This window comes from Myxocyprinus asiaticus, chromosome 10 (genome assembly GCF_019703515.2).
Source record: "Myxocyprinus asiaticus isolate MX2 ecotype Aquarium Trade chromosome 10, UBuf_Myxa_2, whole genome shotgun sequence".
In the NCBI taxonomy this organism is placed as follows: domain Eukaryota; kingdom Metazoa; phylum Chordata; class Actinopteri; order Cypriniformes; family Catostomidae; genus Myxocyprinus; species Myxocyprinus asiaticus.
In genome coordinates this window covers 49,302,778-49,320,866 of record NC_059353.1, presented here as the reverse complement: position 1 = coordinate 49,320,866, position 18,089 = coordinate 49,302,778, and the positions used below count along the sequence as shown (strand labels likewise).

Here is an 18,089-nt window from a genome sequence, read left to right as displayed (position 1 = left end):
TCCCTCTATAGGAAATTGCACAGATTCATCCTCATTTTGTGAGTTTTGATCATGAGAATGTTCTGGTTCATTCAACACCCAAAGACTTGTTCGGATCTCTGAACTTTAGTTTTCTAGACAATCCACAAGATCCTGGGACTGTGAGGCAACTACAGACTACTCTGTGTCATCACATTCATCAAGGTATGGATTGCTGGTTCCTCCAAGTTCAGTTTGAACAGGTAAAAAACAGATATTCAACAACAGATTTCAATGTACCACTCTCTTAACTCCTTTCTCATCCTGTACTACATAGGTATGCATCTGAGGATTACATTTGATGAATACATAGTGAGCTGCTTTCCACTTATCTGCAAGTTTCCTCTCCACTCTCTCTCCTCTGTTTGCAATCAACACATAATCTCCAACATTTAAGTGAATGCCCTTTACTCTTCTGTTATATTCCTGAGCTTGTTTTTGTTGCTCTTTGACAGCATGCTGTTGTGCATAGAGTGTCAGCTTAGTCATGATATACGTTAAGGGATTGTTATCCGTCCATATGGAGAATGTTTGTCCTTTAAGCCAATGGCTAAACTTCTCGTAGATGCTCTACTTTAAGGCCAGGAACTCTAGGCGGTGACTATCGCCTATCGCCGCTGTGTAGCACTAAGAGTTTTGCTTGCAAAAGCGATGGGTCTTGCTTTGTGCTCACTCAGGTTATCTGTGACAACACCGCCCCTAAACCATCTAGGGAAGCATCTATGAAGAGGATCAGGGGTCTTGAGAAATCAGGATGCTCCAGAACCACACAACCCAACAACTTCTCCTTCAGGAATCTGAGAGCGGTGTCACACCCTGGCATCCAATCAGAGGCTTTAAGTCTCCTAAAGGTACCAGCCTGCTTTGTGATCTTTCCTTTGCCCTTCCTCTTTTGACCAGTAGTGAGGGCAAACAAGGGTCTGGGAATGGCAGAACAATTCGGTATGAAATGTTGATAGTAAAAGACCATTTCCAGAAAAGATTTAATCCTCTTCACTGAAGGAGTAACTACATCTTCCTCCATAAGATCAGTCTTGGTCATATGGGATATCACATCTACCTTTTCAGGGTCCACAGCAACTCCACTGCCATCAATTATATGTCCCAGAAACCTCACGGAAGTTCGCCAAAGGTGACACTTTTTTGGACTTGGCTTCAAATTGTGCTGACAGAGTCTATGGAAGACCACTTCCAGCCTGCTAAAAGCTTCCTTCTCAGTAGCTACAAAAACCAGTAGGTCATCCAAATAGCACAACAGGTGGCTGAAGTTTAAATCACCAAATGTACTTAGCATCATTCGCATGAATGAAGCCGGGCTATTACACAGACCTTGTGGCATGCGATTATATTCATGTACGCTGAGTGGTATGGTGAACAAAGTGTATTTTTTGTCTTCTTTGTGCATGGGAATGTTGTAAACGCTGAAGTCCATAGTACCAAAATAGGAATAAAGCTGCCAGACAAATCTGATTGATGTGGGAGCAGGTGCGCATCCTTTAGGGTCCTGGCATTGAACCATCTGAAATCAGTACAGATTCTCAGACTGCCATCCTTTTTCCATACCACTACCAATGGCGAGGCGAATTCACTGATAGATTTCCTTATTATCCCTTGTTCCTTCATTTCCATCAGAAATTGCCTCAGCTTCTGATAATGAGCTGGTGGAACTCTCCGGTATGTAAGGCGGAATGGTCGTTCGTCTGTCAGGCGTATGCGACAAGAGAAGCCTTTCGCTTCGCCACAATCCAAGGCATGTTTTGAGAAGACATCACTGTAGCTAACTAAAAGCTGGACTAATTCATGCTTGGTAGAGTGACTGACCTGGCACAAATCTATATCTACATACTTTAGGCCCACTTCTGCAAGTATCTTCCTCAAATTCTTCCAAAATTAGGGTTAGCCTTCACTTGGTCATTGGTCTTAACCTGGCTAGTGCTCCGGAGAACCGTAAAATATTCAGCAGGAAAACAGGGTGACACATCGGCTAACTTGCAGTTCCTTTTTAGGGTCATGGGCTGACTGGAAAGGTTCACTATCTCCATGGGGATGTATCTGTCACCCCACATAGGTGTAACTACCCGGCCAACCATGATGTTTTGCAGCATCAACTTTGAAGATGTAGGTTCAACAACCACTGTACTTCCCGGGGACATAGGAACATCTTTCGGTAGCCTGCCCCACATGAGGTGTTCATGTTTAGCTAGAAGTGTTACAGCTTGTGTTAGTTTCACTGTCCCAATTTTACTTGGTGTTTCATCACCTTTCCATCTTGACAACCATGTCATCATGTCAAGTAAGTGAGAGGTGACAGGAAACGATGAATTCTGAGTGGTCACTCTCCAGTATTTGTCACTGCTTTTCATCTCATGCATGAGGTACTTTATGACATTGGATCCAAGAACGAGGTCATCCTTCTGCCCTGGGACCACGAGAATGGGAACAATACACCGAATGCCATACGCCTCTAACTCCACATCAAACACACATTTAGGATGAGTTTGATGACCTCCTCAACCGGTCAAAAAACTGTTTGTCTTTGGTAATAACATTTTCTCTGAGCATTTTTTTCTCTGGATTCTGTTGCTTCACTAACTGTACAGGCCATAGAGACAGAGTCTAGCATTCCCTTGACTTGAAATACTATACTCACGATCACCGGAGTGTAGAACATTCACTAAACAGGTCAACACTTTGTGTATTCTGCATGACTACTTGAACACCTTCTTGTGCGGCTGCACATGTGTTCTTATACCACTGCTCCCAGTCAATATCTTCATCTTTTTGGTCGAGGGTTTGAATTTGTCCACCCGCACATCCCCCCTCCATCAGTCAGTTTAACGGCTGCTGCCCCTGACTTGATTACACATGGGGTCACTGCCTCCAGCTCTCACCTTATAACATTCTTTCTTCCAATGTCCTGGCTTAAAGCAAGACAAACACAAGCCATCTCATATGCAGTGCATGAGGGTAGAATGATCGGTTGCTTTGCATATTCTGCATGGCTTTCAGAATGGTTGGGGTTCGTTTTGAAAATATAGAGCTACTGCTTGATGGTTCTTCTGCAACACCTGATCTAGTAAACAGATGAGAGTCTGCAAACTGGCATTATCAGACAATGAGCCAACATCCCTCACAACTTCCGTTTGACCTTGCGGTTTCACTGGATCACCTATCGGGGTTGATTCATCAAGTGCATTCGCTGTAGCATATCTCTCTACACCAAAGTGTTTTGGTCTGGTTCGTTGCTGCTGAACTCTCAGTTGTGTCTGATGGTCATTGAACCATTCCTGAATTTCACTGGCTTTCCACTTGTCAGCGGTTTTGAACTTCAACACTGCAGAAAGAGCTGGATCTGGGCAGTGCTTAAAAAACATCATAGTTACCTCCTTACTCGGATCTTCGAGGTTTCAGCCCTGCCTCTTCAAACACTCCTCTGCCACATCAACAGCTTTGTTTAAACGAGTCCAGTAGTTCATCAGTTTCTCTCCAACTGTAGGTAGTGTATTATAAAAGTCAGCAAGTGGCATTGCAGAATATGTCAGTTCACTGAAGTGCTGCTTTAGTATATCAATAATAACTCTCGGGTCTTCGCCGGGTCTTAGGGACAGGTTACTGTGTAATGTGACTTTGATTATGTCTCTAGCCCTCCCTCCAAGTCTTGATATAATTTCTTGAGCCTACTCTCCTGTGGGCACACCTCTCTTTCTTAAGACACTGATTTGCTCTTCCCACTCGTGGATAGAGAGTTCCCCTGTTCCATCAACGCAAAAGCTTGGTGGCTCTTTCACATCGGACTGCATCACTAACTTTACACCAGTCATAGTCAGTAAATGAGGGTCAACTGAAGATGCTTCTAAACCTACATTCTGAATGTGTGTCACCCCCTCCTCTTTTTTTATCACTTTCCTTCTTTAATTGTGCTGAGATGGACTGTCCTATCTCATGAGCTAACTGAGTGATGAGGCAACTTACGTCAGTGGTAGTCATGTCTGACCTAGGAACCTGACTGTCAACTGACGTTCCTGTAGTGCAAAATATTGGAGAGTCTGCAACACCTGTGGCTACAGGCATGCAAGCGATATCTTTAAAGAACTTCCCTCTCCCAACACCAAAGTCAACCTCATCCTGGACATGTTCCTCAGCATTCATATATTACATTATTACAAAAATAATTAAAATAATATGACAATAGGAAAATTATTAATTTTTTCTCTTTTTTCTTTCTTTTTTCCTTTTTCTTTCTTTTTCTTTTAAGAAAGAAAACTTTCAGTCCTTGTAGATCTCCTTTAGATGAAATTATGCAGTTTTTGTCAGCGTTGCTATACTCAGTCTTTGTACCTCACTCTCCCAACAGATTAATCAGAAGAATATGAGTTCAACTTAGTCTCTGGGATGGGAAAGCAATACTCAGCAACGTCCGGTGGTCAAACTGATGTCGATCCTTCTAAAGTATCCGGGTCACGGCACCAATGTAGCTGGTCTCGGGCCGTCAACATCATGGCTACCTCTCTGCGTTGTGTTGTGTTCAATTAATAAAGGCTGGAGTCCAACTGCTAGTTCATGTGTCTTTATTGGAGGAGGCTGTGTAAGATGGAAAACATGCAGTTGATGAATGTTGCAATGACAATTTGCCTGTTCCTGCTCTCTCCACTCAAACCTCACGCAGACTAAAGCTGGAGATCAGCAGTGCGCCAATGACGTCACAACTGTGACATGCATAAACTCATATACACGATAACAAATACATTTATATTTTTCTTCCACAAAATAATTTCCTCCTTTTCTTTTCCACACATATAAATCAGTTTGTAGCAGATGCATATAGGGATTTTGAGTGAAGTTAAACAGATTAGAATGAATACCTGCTACACGAGGGGGTAAAAATTACAAAAATTATTATTTCTTTTGGAATTAATATATGCAATATGTCCCTTTCAGAATTGGGTATGTTACAAAAAAAAAAAAAAATCCACAACAAATTACTAGTTGCTTCTCAAAAATTGTAATCAGATTACTTTACTGATTACTGTATCAAAAAGTAATCACATTACTGATGAATTTACTATTAAGTTGCTTTCTAAAACCCTTTCACAGAAAGCAAATTCAAAATAATGTCTATCTTTACTCCTTGTTCATAACAATGACTCATTTGGAGGTGCACACTTTTCAGCTCTCAAAGAAATAGAAATAAACATTCATATTATCATATTTCATGTTTTATGTGTATCATACATATATAATGTTATTTTAGAAATATGTGTAACCCAAGTAATGTACTTACAAATAATTACCTTAATTGAAAGTCAGTAACTGTAATCTGATTACAAGAATTAGATTACAGTTACAAATTACTTGTACTCAGATTAGTCGCAACACTGATCCCTATCCATGTCAGATGGAGACATCCATATTGATATCTTAGATAAATATCATACTTATCAGTAGCTCATTTAAGTAAATGTGTCAAGTTGTGACTGATTCCTTATTTGGAGCAATATGAAGCAAAACATCAGGATTAAAGGTAATAAAACAGATCAGTGAGTCATTTTTGTGTGGAAATACCATGCCTGAATCATTATTTGTTGGAGACGGATTTTTCCAACACCATTTGTGCTACAGAAATTAATAATACATCGAATATTGCGGCTTGTTGAGGAGAGGTGTGCTTTTGCTCTTCTAAGCAACCTTATCCTATAGACAGACATTAAAGGAATGACCATATCATAGACTTGAGTGTGGACTCATTTGACTTGGATCAGTAAGTAACCACACAGAACACCCTGGCATTGTGTTAAACCCGGTCAGAACACCTTCACAACTACATAGCAACACCCTGGCATGAACGAAATACTGTGTAAAGATCAAATAAAATCATTTTCTGGGTTACACAATATAAAATGAAATCTCCACATAATGGCAACAAAGAGAAATCTGAGCCAATCTTGTGCTATTAAATTTGTGTGTCATTCCTCACATCTAAGACCTTTTGAAAGCCTGGCACTTTGGTTTACCAACTACATCCACATTTCAACAAAATTCAAGCTGCACTAAAGAGGCAAAATGAATCGAGTCTGTCTTAAATAACAAAATATATGCCGGGACGGAGGGCAGCTTTTGCCTCTTAATGATACACAAATGTACTCCACAACAAAAGGCACCACATAAGCACAGCCCGAAGAGATTCTGAAATAGCATTTCCATCACTGGCTTGCTGGGGGGACACGGGGTATTTGGGCCTCTATTCAATGTGATGTGAATTTAATGTGGCAGAAAAGTGGAGTGTAGACCTGTGTTATTGTGAATGTAGAGAGAGAGAGAGACTGCACAGGATTACTGGATGCAAAATAATGTCCTTATCCGAAGGAGCTGTGGCATTTGTCTTTGTGTTGTTTCTAAAGATATTTTAATTAATGCAATTTACTTTATGTATGCCATTGTCCAAAATTAACAAATGGTTTCATATAATCACTTTGAGTCATCTTGGCTGGATGGCCACTTCTAGTGAGAGTAGCCACAGTACTAAATTGTAACAGGGTTCAATGGAAAGGAGGAGGCGGGAACCAGTTGAAGCATCAAATGTTTTTAATAAATTTAAACACAAAGACATACAAACGTAAACGCATACAGGGTAGCTGCCTGTAGCTCTCTCTCTCCCGAACTGCCGCATCTCATTGCACTTATCCCTCTCCTCAGCTGATTAGCCCAATTGGGGGCCGGGCGTGCATAGTCATAGCCCGGCCCCGGCCAGCAGATGCTTCTAATGAATAACAATCTCAAAATGTTTGAGTGCTTTTTATAAGCCAAAGTAGCTCTAACCCACACCTCTAATCTCGTTTTGTTAATTGGATGCCAGGTTTGCCAACTCCTGACACTAATTAGCTTTTGTTGATGTCATCAGCCTAGGGGTTCACATACTTCTTCCAACCTACACTGTGAATGTTTGAATTATATATATTCAGTATGTACAAGAACAGTACAATAATTTATGTGTTATTAGATAAAACAGATTGTGTTTGTTCATTATTGTAACTTAAGACAAATTAATATATAAATGCAGGTAATTCCAAAGGGTTCACATACTTTTTCTTTCCATTCTATGAACAGTATAGAGAGAATAAATACTATTTTTTTTTTGTTTAGTATTTTTCAAAGAAAATGTGCATATTTAATAATACCCAATGAGAAGCTGCAAACACAGGGCTGAGGACAGGCCAAAAGGCAAACTCATAAAGAATGACGATGAAAAAAACAAACTTAAAAATTAAAAATAAGGATTTTAGCTGATGTGTCAAGAAATTTGCTTATAATAACATGTCATTAATGTTATAAGTTGGCATCAGCTATTCATTGTTGAAGTCATTGTTTACACAAATGTAAACGAGGGACACAAAAGACACTGATTTTGCAGGATGACCCAACTGCACCACTGGCACTGTCTTTCAACTAAACAATGCTTTTCATTATTAAGCATCTCTAAAACATCAGTTCAGCTTTCTCCTGCACAGCATGACAAGAGAGATTGTATCACTCACTAACTGATCATCTCAAATCATTCCCCTGGGTTTGTCTACGCTCATGTTTCTGCGCTTACATTTACTGCAGAGCTTTTCAAAGATATCGTGCTGTTTGCTTTGAGGCAACAGTCTCAAAATTGGATGAGCACAATGGTTGATTTACAATTAGAATTGAAGTTGTGTCATTATGGAGCAGTTAATAAAACATCGGGTGCCTTAGAGGGACTTTTTCTAATTCATAAATGGGGCAAATGTATCTGCAAACACAAGATGTCACTCCTTTTATGATATGAGCCTTAAAAGCTATTACTGTTCATTTTACACATTTTGACCTTTTGTGACACGCAACTTCCAATATAAATGTGACGACTAAACTGTATGCACTTCTTATCCTCACATGAAGAAAGTTATCTATCCTTCTCTGCTCACCTGGTCAGGTTACCTTCTTTCAATACAGGTGGAGCTACTTTAACCCACTTTGTGTGCTGTGATAGACACCTCACTCCAGTTTTTTCATTTACTCTGACTTGGCACTACCTTACTGAAACAAGTGTGAAATAAACGTCTTTCTGTTGTAAAATGCCGGTGAATCACCTTTCCTTTGGGTAATGTTGGTGCAGAGGTATTTGAAACTGAAACCAATTTGCATATCCTCATGAATGATTTATGAGGCCTGCTCTGAGCTACAGTTTTCCTGTTAAAACATCAAGCATTAGAGTAAAAACTCCACTGCAAACTGAAAGGGCACAACTTTACAATTATGAGGTTAATTTAAACAGCGTTCCACGGTCATGAGAAACCTGGATCTAAAGGAATTTTAAAAATGCGATTTTAATAGAAAGTCATGGAAATTCACAAAAGCTTAAAAAGGCCTGGAAAAGTCATGGAAATTTCTATAGTGCATAAATATGTCCCATTCCCACACTGAATTATTTTTATTTATTTTTTAATTTTGGCCCTTAGTAAATTTGTACCTTATCAATTTTTCCATTTGTAATTCATTTATTTTTATTTTATATTACTCAATAATAACATGTTCAATTTAAATCAATTTTGAAAAATGTAGTAAATTCAAAAAGCTATTGTTTTAGTGCAAGGTCATGGTAAATTTGGAACTATCGGGATTTCTTTTTTCATGAAAAGTACAAATAAAATCATAAAATCTTGAAAATTAATGGAAAAGTAATGGAAATAAGTAGAAATAAGTCACAAGATTTCTAAATTAAATAAGCTAGATTAAATTCCATTCTAATGGAAAATTTGGAAATATCAGGAAATGTAAAAAATATAAATATATATTATTTATTTATTTATTTATTTTACATAAAAGTCATGGGAATTCATAAAAGCTTAAAAAGCTATGGAAAAGTCATGGAAATTTCTATAGAGAATGAACAATCCCATTCCCATGGTCATAGGAAAATCATGAAATTTGAAACGTTTTTGGGTTTTTTTCTTCTTCTCCATAAAAGGTAATAGACATTCATGAAAGAGCCTTGTAAAAGTCATGGAAATGTATATAGTTGATAACAAAGTCCCATTCCCATGGAACATTTTTAAATATAATTAAATAAAATAAAAAAATCCATGAACAGTCAAAGAATACACAAAATCTTAAATAGTCCTAGAAATAAGTCATTAAAATTTCTAAATTAAATAAGCAGAAACCGTTATCATGGAAAATTTGGAAAGATCAGGAAAAGTCATGGAAATAAGAAGTGAATAATAGTGAATTAGAATTGTGAATGAGAAAGTCCCATTTTAATGGAAAATTGGGAAATATCAGGAAATTTCAAAATTGCTCTTTATATAAAAAGTTTTGGGAATTCATAAAAGCTTAAAAAGTTATGGAAAAGTCAAGGAAATTTCTATAGTGAATAAACAGTCCCATTTCCATGGAAAATTTAGAAATATCATTACATTTAAAAAAAAAAAAAAAAAAATGCATTTTTTTTTTCCATGAAAAGTCATTGAATTCTAAAAATATTTTGTGAATTTTTGTCATGGAAATTTCTAAATTAAATAAGCAGGTCCCATTCTCATGGAAAATTTGTAAAGATCAGGAAATAAAAAAAATAAATAAAAAGAAAATATATATATATTTATTTATTTATTTTTTATTTTTTTGGAAAGATCAGGAAATTGATATTTTATTATTTCCTGATCTTTACAAATTTTCCATGAGAACTGGACCTGCTTATTTAAAATATCTATCTATCTATATATATATATATATATAATTTTTTTATACATAAACGGTCAAAAAATTTATGAAATCTTAATGAGTCTTGAAAAAGTCATGGAAATGTACAGTATATAGTGAATAAACCAGTCCCAATCCCATGGTCATAGGAAAATTAGGTAATATCATGAAATTTTAAAAGTTATCTTTTCTCCATAAAAGGTCATAGAAATTCATGAAATCTTAAAGAGCCTTGGAAAAGTCAAGGAAATGTATATAGTCAATATGAAAGTCCCATTTCCATGGAAAATTTAGAAATATCATAATAATAATAATAATAATTCCATGAAAAGTCATAGAAATTCACAAAATCTTAAATAGTCCTAGAAATAAGTCATTAAAATTTCTAAAGTGAATAAGCAGATCCGATTATCATGGAAAATGTGTAAAGATCAGGAAATTCATGGAAAAAAGTCAGAGAAATGTCTATATAGTAAAATAAACAGGCTAGAAAGTGCAATCTCTATACAATGACCTAAAAATTGATTACCAATAGTTTTTTAAATGCCCATATCCAGTAATCACAAAGGACTGGGAAAAAAGTCAGAGAAATCCATTAGTCAGAAAGTGTAGGAGAACTCTGTTTAAACATCATGGTTTAGGTCATGAAAGTTTGATAAGTTGGTCTAGTGAGAGTAGTCTATCTGGAATGTGTTTTTATGATGTCTCAAGCCTCATTTATCATAAACACCTGCTTAATTGTTTAGTTACCTGTTCCGGCCCTTGGAAGCATATCCTGCACACGGGAGTCCCTTCAGCATAACTGATGAATGAAAACCTCTCATCCCTTCTGTCCGTTGAGAACTCATCAGCCGTTGGATAGAGGTCCGCTGCGGTGCCCATCCATCCCGACCCATCCGTCACAACCTCTAGCCCAACAGTGTCCTCTGTGGATGGGGTACTCCAGTGTCGGAGCCGGTGGGCCCGTAGGGTGTTGCTATTATCTGAGGCCGCAAAAGGAGGGATTCTGTTCGTTTGTCCGCTCATGGGGCCTGTAGAAGCCGGTGGCCTGAGCAGAAACAGCTTGAGGTCACTGAGGAGGACACAACAGCGGCTCTTCAGCATCCCGTGACCGCACAGCATTCATACCTCAGTCAAAAGGGAAATGAAGTCCAGTGACGAGGAGAAATGATTGCATAAAAGCCATGGTTATTATTATGGTGCCAGACTCAGTCAGGTGTCTTCATCTAAATGACTTTGTTCAATTCAGTTATTCTTTGTGAGTTTTCCAGAGGTTTTATTTATCAGTCCCTGCTTGCAAGGCAACCTAAGAATAGTTTTAAAGTTCCAAGTGTAAATTCAGACAAACCGTCTGATTATAGATGCGTGATAAGATGCAAGAAAGAAGATCAGTCACAATACAGTATGCAAATACATCTACATTTTTAAATGCTAAACATTCAAGGGGATATTTCTGAACTTTTATCCTTAATTTAAGGTTGAAATTGCAGAAATGCAATACTTTGGGTCAGGAGTTTGTAACAAACCCTACAAAAAAAAAAGAAAAAAAAATTATGGAAAAATATCAGTACTCAGTTGTAATTAATAAAATCTAATCACACTGCAGGCTAAATTTGTTTCTTTAGTTTAGGCTGAATGAATGGATGGAAGCCATGGTGTTCCACTAACTTGTTGTCCCAGCATCAGTCTTCACTTAAATTACTTTGTTTAATTCAAATACTCTTCTTTAGTTCATCAAAAATGTATTCCACAGGTAAAAAGAGCTGTAAACGTGTCTGAAGCCATATAATTATTAGGTTCCTGTTGCGTTTGTAATCCAACACCTGTTCTGGGTCTTCAATGAACTTCAAAGTAGCATGTCAAATAGGTGTTAAAGCATTTGCATCATCATTTTGGACCAGGTCCACCTTCAGATGTTCAGCTTTAAAGCTCTTTCAGGTCGGTATTGTAAATGCACCTAAATGTTACAGCCATACTTTGGGCAAAAGCAAATAATTCCCAACACTCCTGGACGCATTTTTTAGGCTGATCCGTAATATCTTTGATATCAAATGCTGATTGAATGTTATTCTGCAGCAGTTTATGAGTCTACCTGGAATAGCACGTTGGTCCGAGTGTTCACGCGCTTAGATATGTCATTATACGGACGCTTTCCTGCGCATCGGCGTCGCTCTGGAGTTGTGCGGTTCCCCGGGGTAATTCATCAGGGTTTCATAATCCAAACCCGCTGTGAGAACTCCTCCTCATCTCTGAGATTCCGCTGGACGGTGTCGGAGTGCATCTGCGGTTTCAGCACTGTGCTTCCCGGGACAGCTCCCGAGCAAAACACGTCACACGCCACGGAGTGATGCAAGAGGAGAGAGAGAGAGAGAGAGAGAGAGAGAGAGAGAGAGAGAGAGATGATGATGATGATGATGATGGCCAGATGGTTCATCTTAGCAAACACAGAACGTTCCTCTAACTTAAGTTTATGATTCCCATTTGGTTATTTGCTTGGGAACCTATTCCTAACGTTATAAGAACGTTCTTTTTAGGTTTTCTTTTTAAATAACCATAAACTAACGTTCCCAGAACGTTCTGGTTACTTGGGGCTGCTGACTGTCCCAGGTTTGAGTTCTGCCCATCACATTAGTTTGAAAATTATTTAAAGGTGCACTCAGTATGTTTTTCCTCATTAAAAAAGTTTAACTCTTGGGGGCCTGGGTAGCTCAGTGAGTAAAGATGCTGACTACCACCCCTGGAGTCACGAGCTCAAATCCAGGGCATGCTGAGTGACTCCAGCCAGGTCTCCTAAGCAACCAAATTGGTCCGGTTGCTAGGGAGGGTAGAGTCACATGGGGTAACCTCCTCGTGGTCACTATAATGTGGTTCTTGCTCTCGGTGGGGCGTGTGGTGTGGTGTGGTGTGGTGTGTTGTGTGTGGATGTCGCAGAGAATAGCATGTAATGCACTCAACAAGCCACATGATAAGATGCACAGATTGATGGTCTCAGATGCAGAGGCAATTGAGATCCGTCCTCCACCACCCAGATTGAGGCGAGTCACTACGCCACCACAAGGACCTGGGCATTCCAAATTGGGGAGAAAAGGGAGAAAAAAAAAGTTTAACTCCTAAAGACATTGTAATTTTGCTATATATGTAGGAAATCATGACCACATTAACATGAAGTCTCCAGTCATATCAGTAACCTTATAAAAACTGTTTTATTCTACATGGAGAGGGTCCGCACATGGGGGCAGCCATGTTAGAATTACATGACCAGCTGAATACTACTCGCTTAAAGGTGCACTAAGTACAATTTTTGCAAGGATTTAGCTGGCTCTTACTCGTCCCATCGGTCATAGAAATACTTGCGGTTTTGGACTCTATACTGACAACCATCATCCTGGAGTGCTCTCTCTTCACACCAAATGTGTTTGTTTATCTTCTGTTTTGTTACTTTTAGTTTGTGTTTTTATCCATCTCATATTACACACATCCCTATAATGTACATTCTTTTGTCCAACCCAAATGAATTTGACAGAACAGCTGCGACTTGCGAGCTCTCGGCCAGCTGAACACCGTTTTGTGCTTGCGCTTGGCGTTTGATGTCGCGCTGCTTTCCCATGATCCGCGCGGTGAGAGCTGCAGGTCGTTGCTGTTTAAACACTCCAGCAGGGACCTCTCTTTTGGACATTTTATCTTTCCACTTTTACTCATTCTGGTTGGACTGTCTGGTGGATCACACTCCTGTTTATCAATACCTTACCATCATTGGTACCACTGATGACCATTGTGTAACAATAGATAGCTGTGCAATGTGTATAAACCTCACTCTTCTGACCTCAAGAGGTGCATTAGTAGACTGTAGCTAGAAGCAGTAGCCTTTAGCCTCCTTGTTAGAGCACCCGCCTCCCATGTCGGAGATGCCGGTTCAAGTCCTGTACGGAGCAAGTAGAACAGGAGCGTCACAATGGTGCCGTGACCCGGATGGGAGTGAGGTTGGGGGGGTGAATATAACGATAGATAACAGTGTAATGTGTATAAACCTCCCTCTCCTGACCTCAAGAGGTGCACTAGCGACTGACGCTAGAGACTGTAGCCTTTAACCTCCTTGTTAGCGCACCCGCCTCCCATGTCGGAGACGCAGGTTCGAGTCCTGTACAGAGCGGGTAGAACAGGAGCATCACAATGGTGCCGTGACCTGGATGGGAGTGAGGTTTAGGGGGGTGAATATAATAATAGATAGCTGTGCAATGTGCATAAACCTCCCTCTCCTGACCTCAAGAGGTGCACTAGCAACTGATGCTAGAGGCTGTAGCCTTTAACCTCCTTGTTAGCGCACCCGCCTCCCATGTCGGAGACGCCGGTTCGAGTCCCGTACGGAGTGGGTAAAACAGGAGCGTCACAATGGTGCCGTGACCCGGATGGGAGTGAGGTTTGGGGGGGTGAGTGTAACGATAGATAGCTGTGTAATGTGTATAAACCTCCCTCTCCTGACCTCAAGAGGTGCACTAGCGACTGACACTAGAGGCTGTAGCATTTAACCTCCTTGTTAGCGCACCCGCCTCCCATGCCGGAGACGCCGGTTCGAGTCCCATACGGAGCGGGTAGAACAGGAGCATCACAATGGTGCCGTGACCCTGATGGGAGTGAGGTTTAGGGGGGTGAATGTAACGATAGATAGCTGTGCAATGTGTATAAACCTCCCTCTCCTGACCTCAAAAGGTGCACTAGCAACTGATGCTAGAGGCTGTAGCCTTTAACCTCCTTGTTAGCGCACCCGCCTCCCATGTCGGAGACGCCGGTTCGAGTCCCGTACGGAGTGGGTAGAACAGGAGCGTCACAATGGTGCCATGACCCGAATGGGAGTGAGGTTTGGGGGGGGGGGAGGGGTGAGTGTAACGATAGATAGCTGTGTAATGTGTATAAACCTCCCTCTCCTGACCTCAAGAGGTGCACTAGCGACTGACACTAGAGGCTGTAGCATATAACCTCCTTGTTAGCGCACCCACCTCCCATGCCGGAGACGCCGGTTCGAGTCCTGTGACGCTACTGTTCTACCCTCTCCATATGGGACTCAGACTGGTGTCTCCAGCATGGGAGGCGGGTGCGCTAACAAGGAGGCTATAGGCTACAGTCTCTAGCATCAGTCGCTAGTGCACCTCTTGAGGTCAGGAGAGGGAGGTTTATACACATTGCACAGCTATCTATCAGCTGGCTCTCATTACACTTGCATGACACAGTGTCATGTGTTGTCAACATGGCTGCGCCCATGAGGGGGCGACCCATTCCATGTAAAATTAAACAGCTTTTATAGGGTTTCTGATATGACTTGAGTCTTCATCTTATGTGAGTGTATATCATTTTCAACATATTTCTAAAAAATGCTGTTTATGTCTTTATGTGTAAAAAGTTTTTAATTAGCAAAAACTTACTTAGTGCAACTTTAATCTCAGTAACCGTCCTGTTATTGGGCACTTTCACTCATTGATTGAAGTAATCATGGCTGACTGTGAATACTACATTTCTACAATGGCATCTGAAACTGAAAACTATTGATTTTAAATGATATTGCATCCAAGCCGCTAGGTGTCAGTGTAAGTCCAAGATGACACAAAGACAAAAGTTACTGAGTGCACCTTTAAAAGTGACGGTATTTTACATTTTAGCTTTATAATTAGCTTTTTACAGCTAGCATATTATATTTGTCTCATTAGCTAGCCTTCGATTAAAAAACAGCATTATGTTATCATTGTGATTGTGTCAAGTTTATTAGAGATCTCACAAAAATGCAGTCATTTTACTCAATTCAGTAAAAAAATAACAATATACAATGATTTATTATTAAAATAAAATAAAAATTAATTAAATACAGTGCTACAAATACTGCCATGATGTATAAATATGATTTAAATTACCATGCAATTTAAATTATAACATTTTTTTTCACATTATAGTAATGAGAATATAGAGGGGATGCTAAATGTCATTTTTATTTTTGACTATTATTATTATTATTTTATTTTATTTAGTTATAAACATATTATTGATTTGGAGATAAATGTATGTGCATATATGAAGGGTTAACATATACATACATGCACTTGTATTTCTGTTTTATCATTATTATTATTTTATTTGCAGCATAATTTATGGGTTGGGGGAGACAATTAATATCACACAAAAAGTCATTAATAAATTTGTCTATTGAAAAGACATGTAAATATATATACTGTATATAGATACATGTTTTATAGTTTACATGCATAGTTTGTACTATTTACAAGCATTTGTATTGATTTGGAGAACACATGCTAAAACGGTACCGTCTCTTTAAGAATAGCAGCAGTTCAGTGAGAGGGTTGCACATAGAGTAAAAGATTCAAATGAAAATCGTGGTGCTTAAGGAAGTATATATTTTTACCCAGCTTTATTATGCAGAATGTAAGCCTCAGTCACCATTCACTTTCATTGCATATGAAAACTGAGGTGTTGACTGAGGCTGTCGGTCCCTTACATTATGCAAAAAATCTAGTTCCAGTGCATGTGTGATCATGTTCTCTTGTGACCAGTGTTTGCTCTGAGTGAACTGTCTGCGGTGGAGATTGAACCTCTTCCAAAAGCTGTGCTGCAGTCCTTCTCCACCCAGTTCGAGAAGAGCGAGTCCAAACCTACAGTTCCTCCTGAAGCAGATCTCTCCAGCATAGATCCACTGCTCACCCGTAGCCTCATGCCCTTCCAGAGAGATGGAGTCAAGTCAGTCTTCATTACCAGGAGGTTGTTATATGTTTCGGTGTTCTAACAATCCCATAGAAAGTTTGTCTGAAGTTTGTCTTTCAATTAATAATTCTAAATGACTCTTATGAACCGATACTTTCAATGAAATATTCTAAATGACTCTTATGAACCGGTACTTTCAATGAAATATTCTAAATGAATCTTATGAACCGGTACTTTCAATGAAATATTCTAAATGACTCTTTTAAACCACATCTTTCAGTGAAATTTTCTAAATGATTCTTATGAACCGGTACTTTCAATGAAATATTCTAAATGACTCTTATGAACCAATCTTTCAATGAGTTATTCCAAATGACTCTTATGAACTAGTAGTTTAAATGAATCATTCAAATGACTCTTATGAACCGGTTCTTTTAATGAATCATTCTAAATGACTCTTTTAAATCGCTTCTTTCAATGAAATTTTCTAAATGACTCTTATGAACCGGTACTTTCAATGAAAAATTCTAAATGACTCTTATGAACCAATCTTTCAATGAGTTATTCCAAATGACTTTTATGAACCAGTAGTTTAAATGAATCTTTCAAATGACTCTTATGAACCGGTTCTTTCAATGAATCATTCTAAATGACTGCAATGAACCAGTCTTTCAATGAAAACAAACAAACATGCAATGCGTGACAAGCATTGCATTATTCATTCATATTTTCCATTGCTGTTGAGAAAGGATAAGTTCTCCTTATCCAGCAGGATTGTGTAAGGAGTTGGAAAGTGACCTATTTGACTCTTATAAACCAGTTCTTTCAATGAATAATCCCAAATGACTCTTATGAACCAGCTCTTTCAGTGAATCATTGCAAATGACTCTTATCAACCAGTACTTTGAATTAATCATTCTAAATGACTCTTATGAGCCAGTACTTTAAATGAATCATTCCAAATGACTCTTATGAACCGGTTATTTCAATGATTCATTCCAAAAGACTCTTATGAACCAGCTCTTTCAGTGAATCATTGCAAATGACTCTTATGGACCAGTACTTTAAATTAATCATTCTAAATGACTCTTATGAGCCAGTACTTTAAATGAATCATTCTAAATGACTCATATGAACCAATCTTTCAATGAGTCATTCCAAACGACTCAACAACTCATGAGTTATCAATCTGAATCAGTCTGACAAAACTTTGACTAAATGAACTCACTGAATTCAACCGGTTACTGAAATCTGATTTATTCAACACAACTGCAATCAAAAACAAACATGCAATGTGTGACAAGCATTATATTATACTTGCATAATGAGTGCTTTGGGTATGAGAAAAGCGTATAATTAAAAAAAAGTGTATTATTATTATGATTACGTGATGATTTTGAGGATGATAAAAAAATTGCAACATTGTGGATATTATGATTTTAATATGCTTTTTATATGGCCTTTCAGTGCACTGTTTATAAAACGTTACCACAATGTGTCACATTACAAGACTAGATAAAACTATATATAAACTGTTAAATATAAATATATAAACTGTAAATGGAAAGCGTTTAGATGACGCCATGGTTCAATGGGAATTTTCCTGTTTTTCTTTGTTTCTGATGCTGCTAACTGAATGTTTATCACTTGCT

General features: G+C 38.6%; 1 protein-coding gene across 2 annotated transcripts in view; it reads right to left on the bottom strand.

The window, feature by feature from the left end:
- LOC127447541 (E3 ubiquitin-protein ligase MARCHF4-like) overlaps window positions 1-12,019 on the bottom strand; it is a 51,031-nt gene extending 39,012 nt beyond the window's left edge. For both annotated transcript variants that reach the window (XR_007898398.1, XM_051709500.1), the window contains exon 1: window positions 10,486-12,019. Coding sequence is in view for 1 of the 2 variants with exons in the window: in XM_051709500.1 (XP_051565460.1) it covers window positions 10,486-10,857 (372 nt within the window). In the remaining variant the exon portion in view is untranslated. The remainder of the gene's footprint in view (window positions 1-10,485) is intronic.
- Between the last annotated feature and the right edge of the window lie 6,070 nt (window positions 12,020-18,089).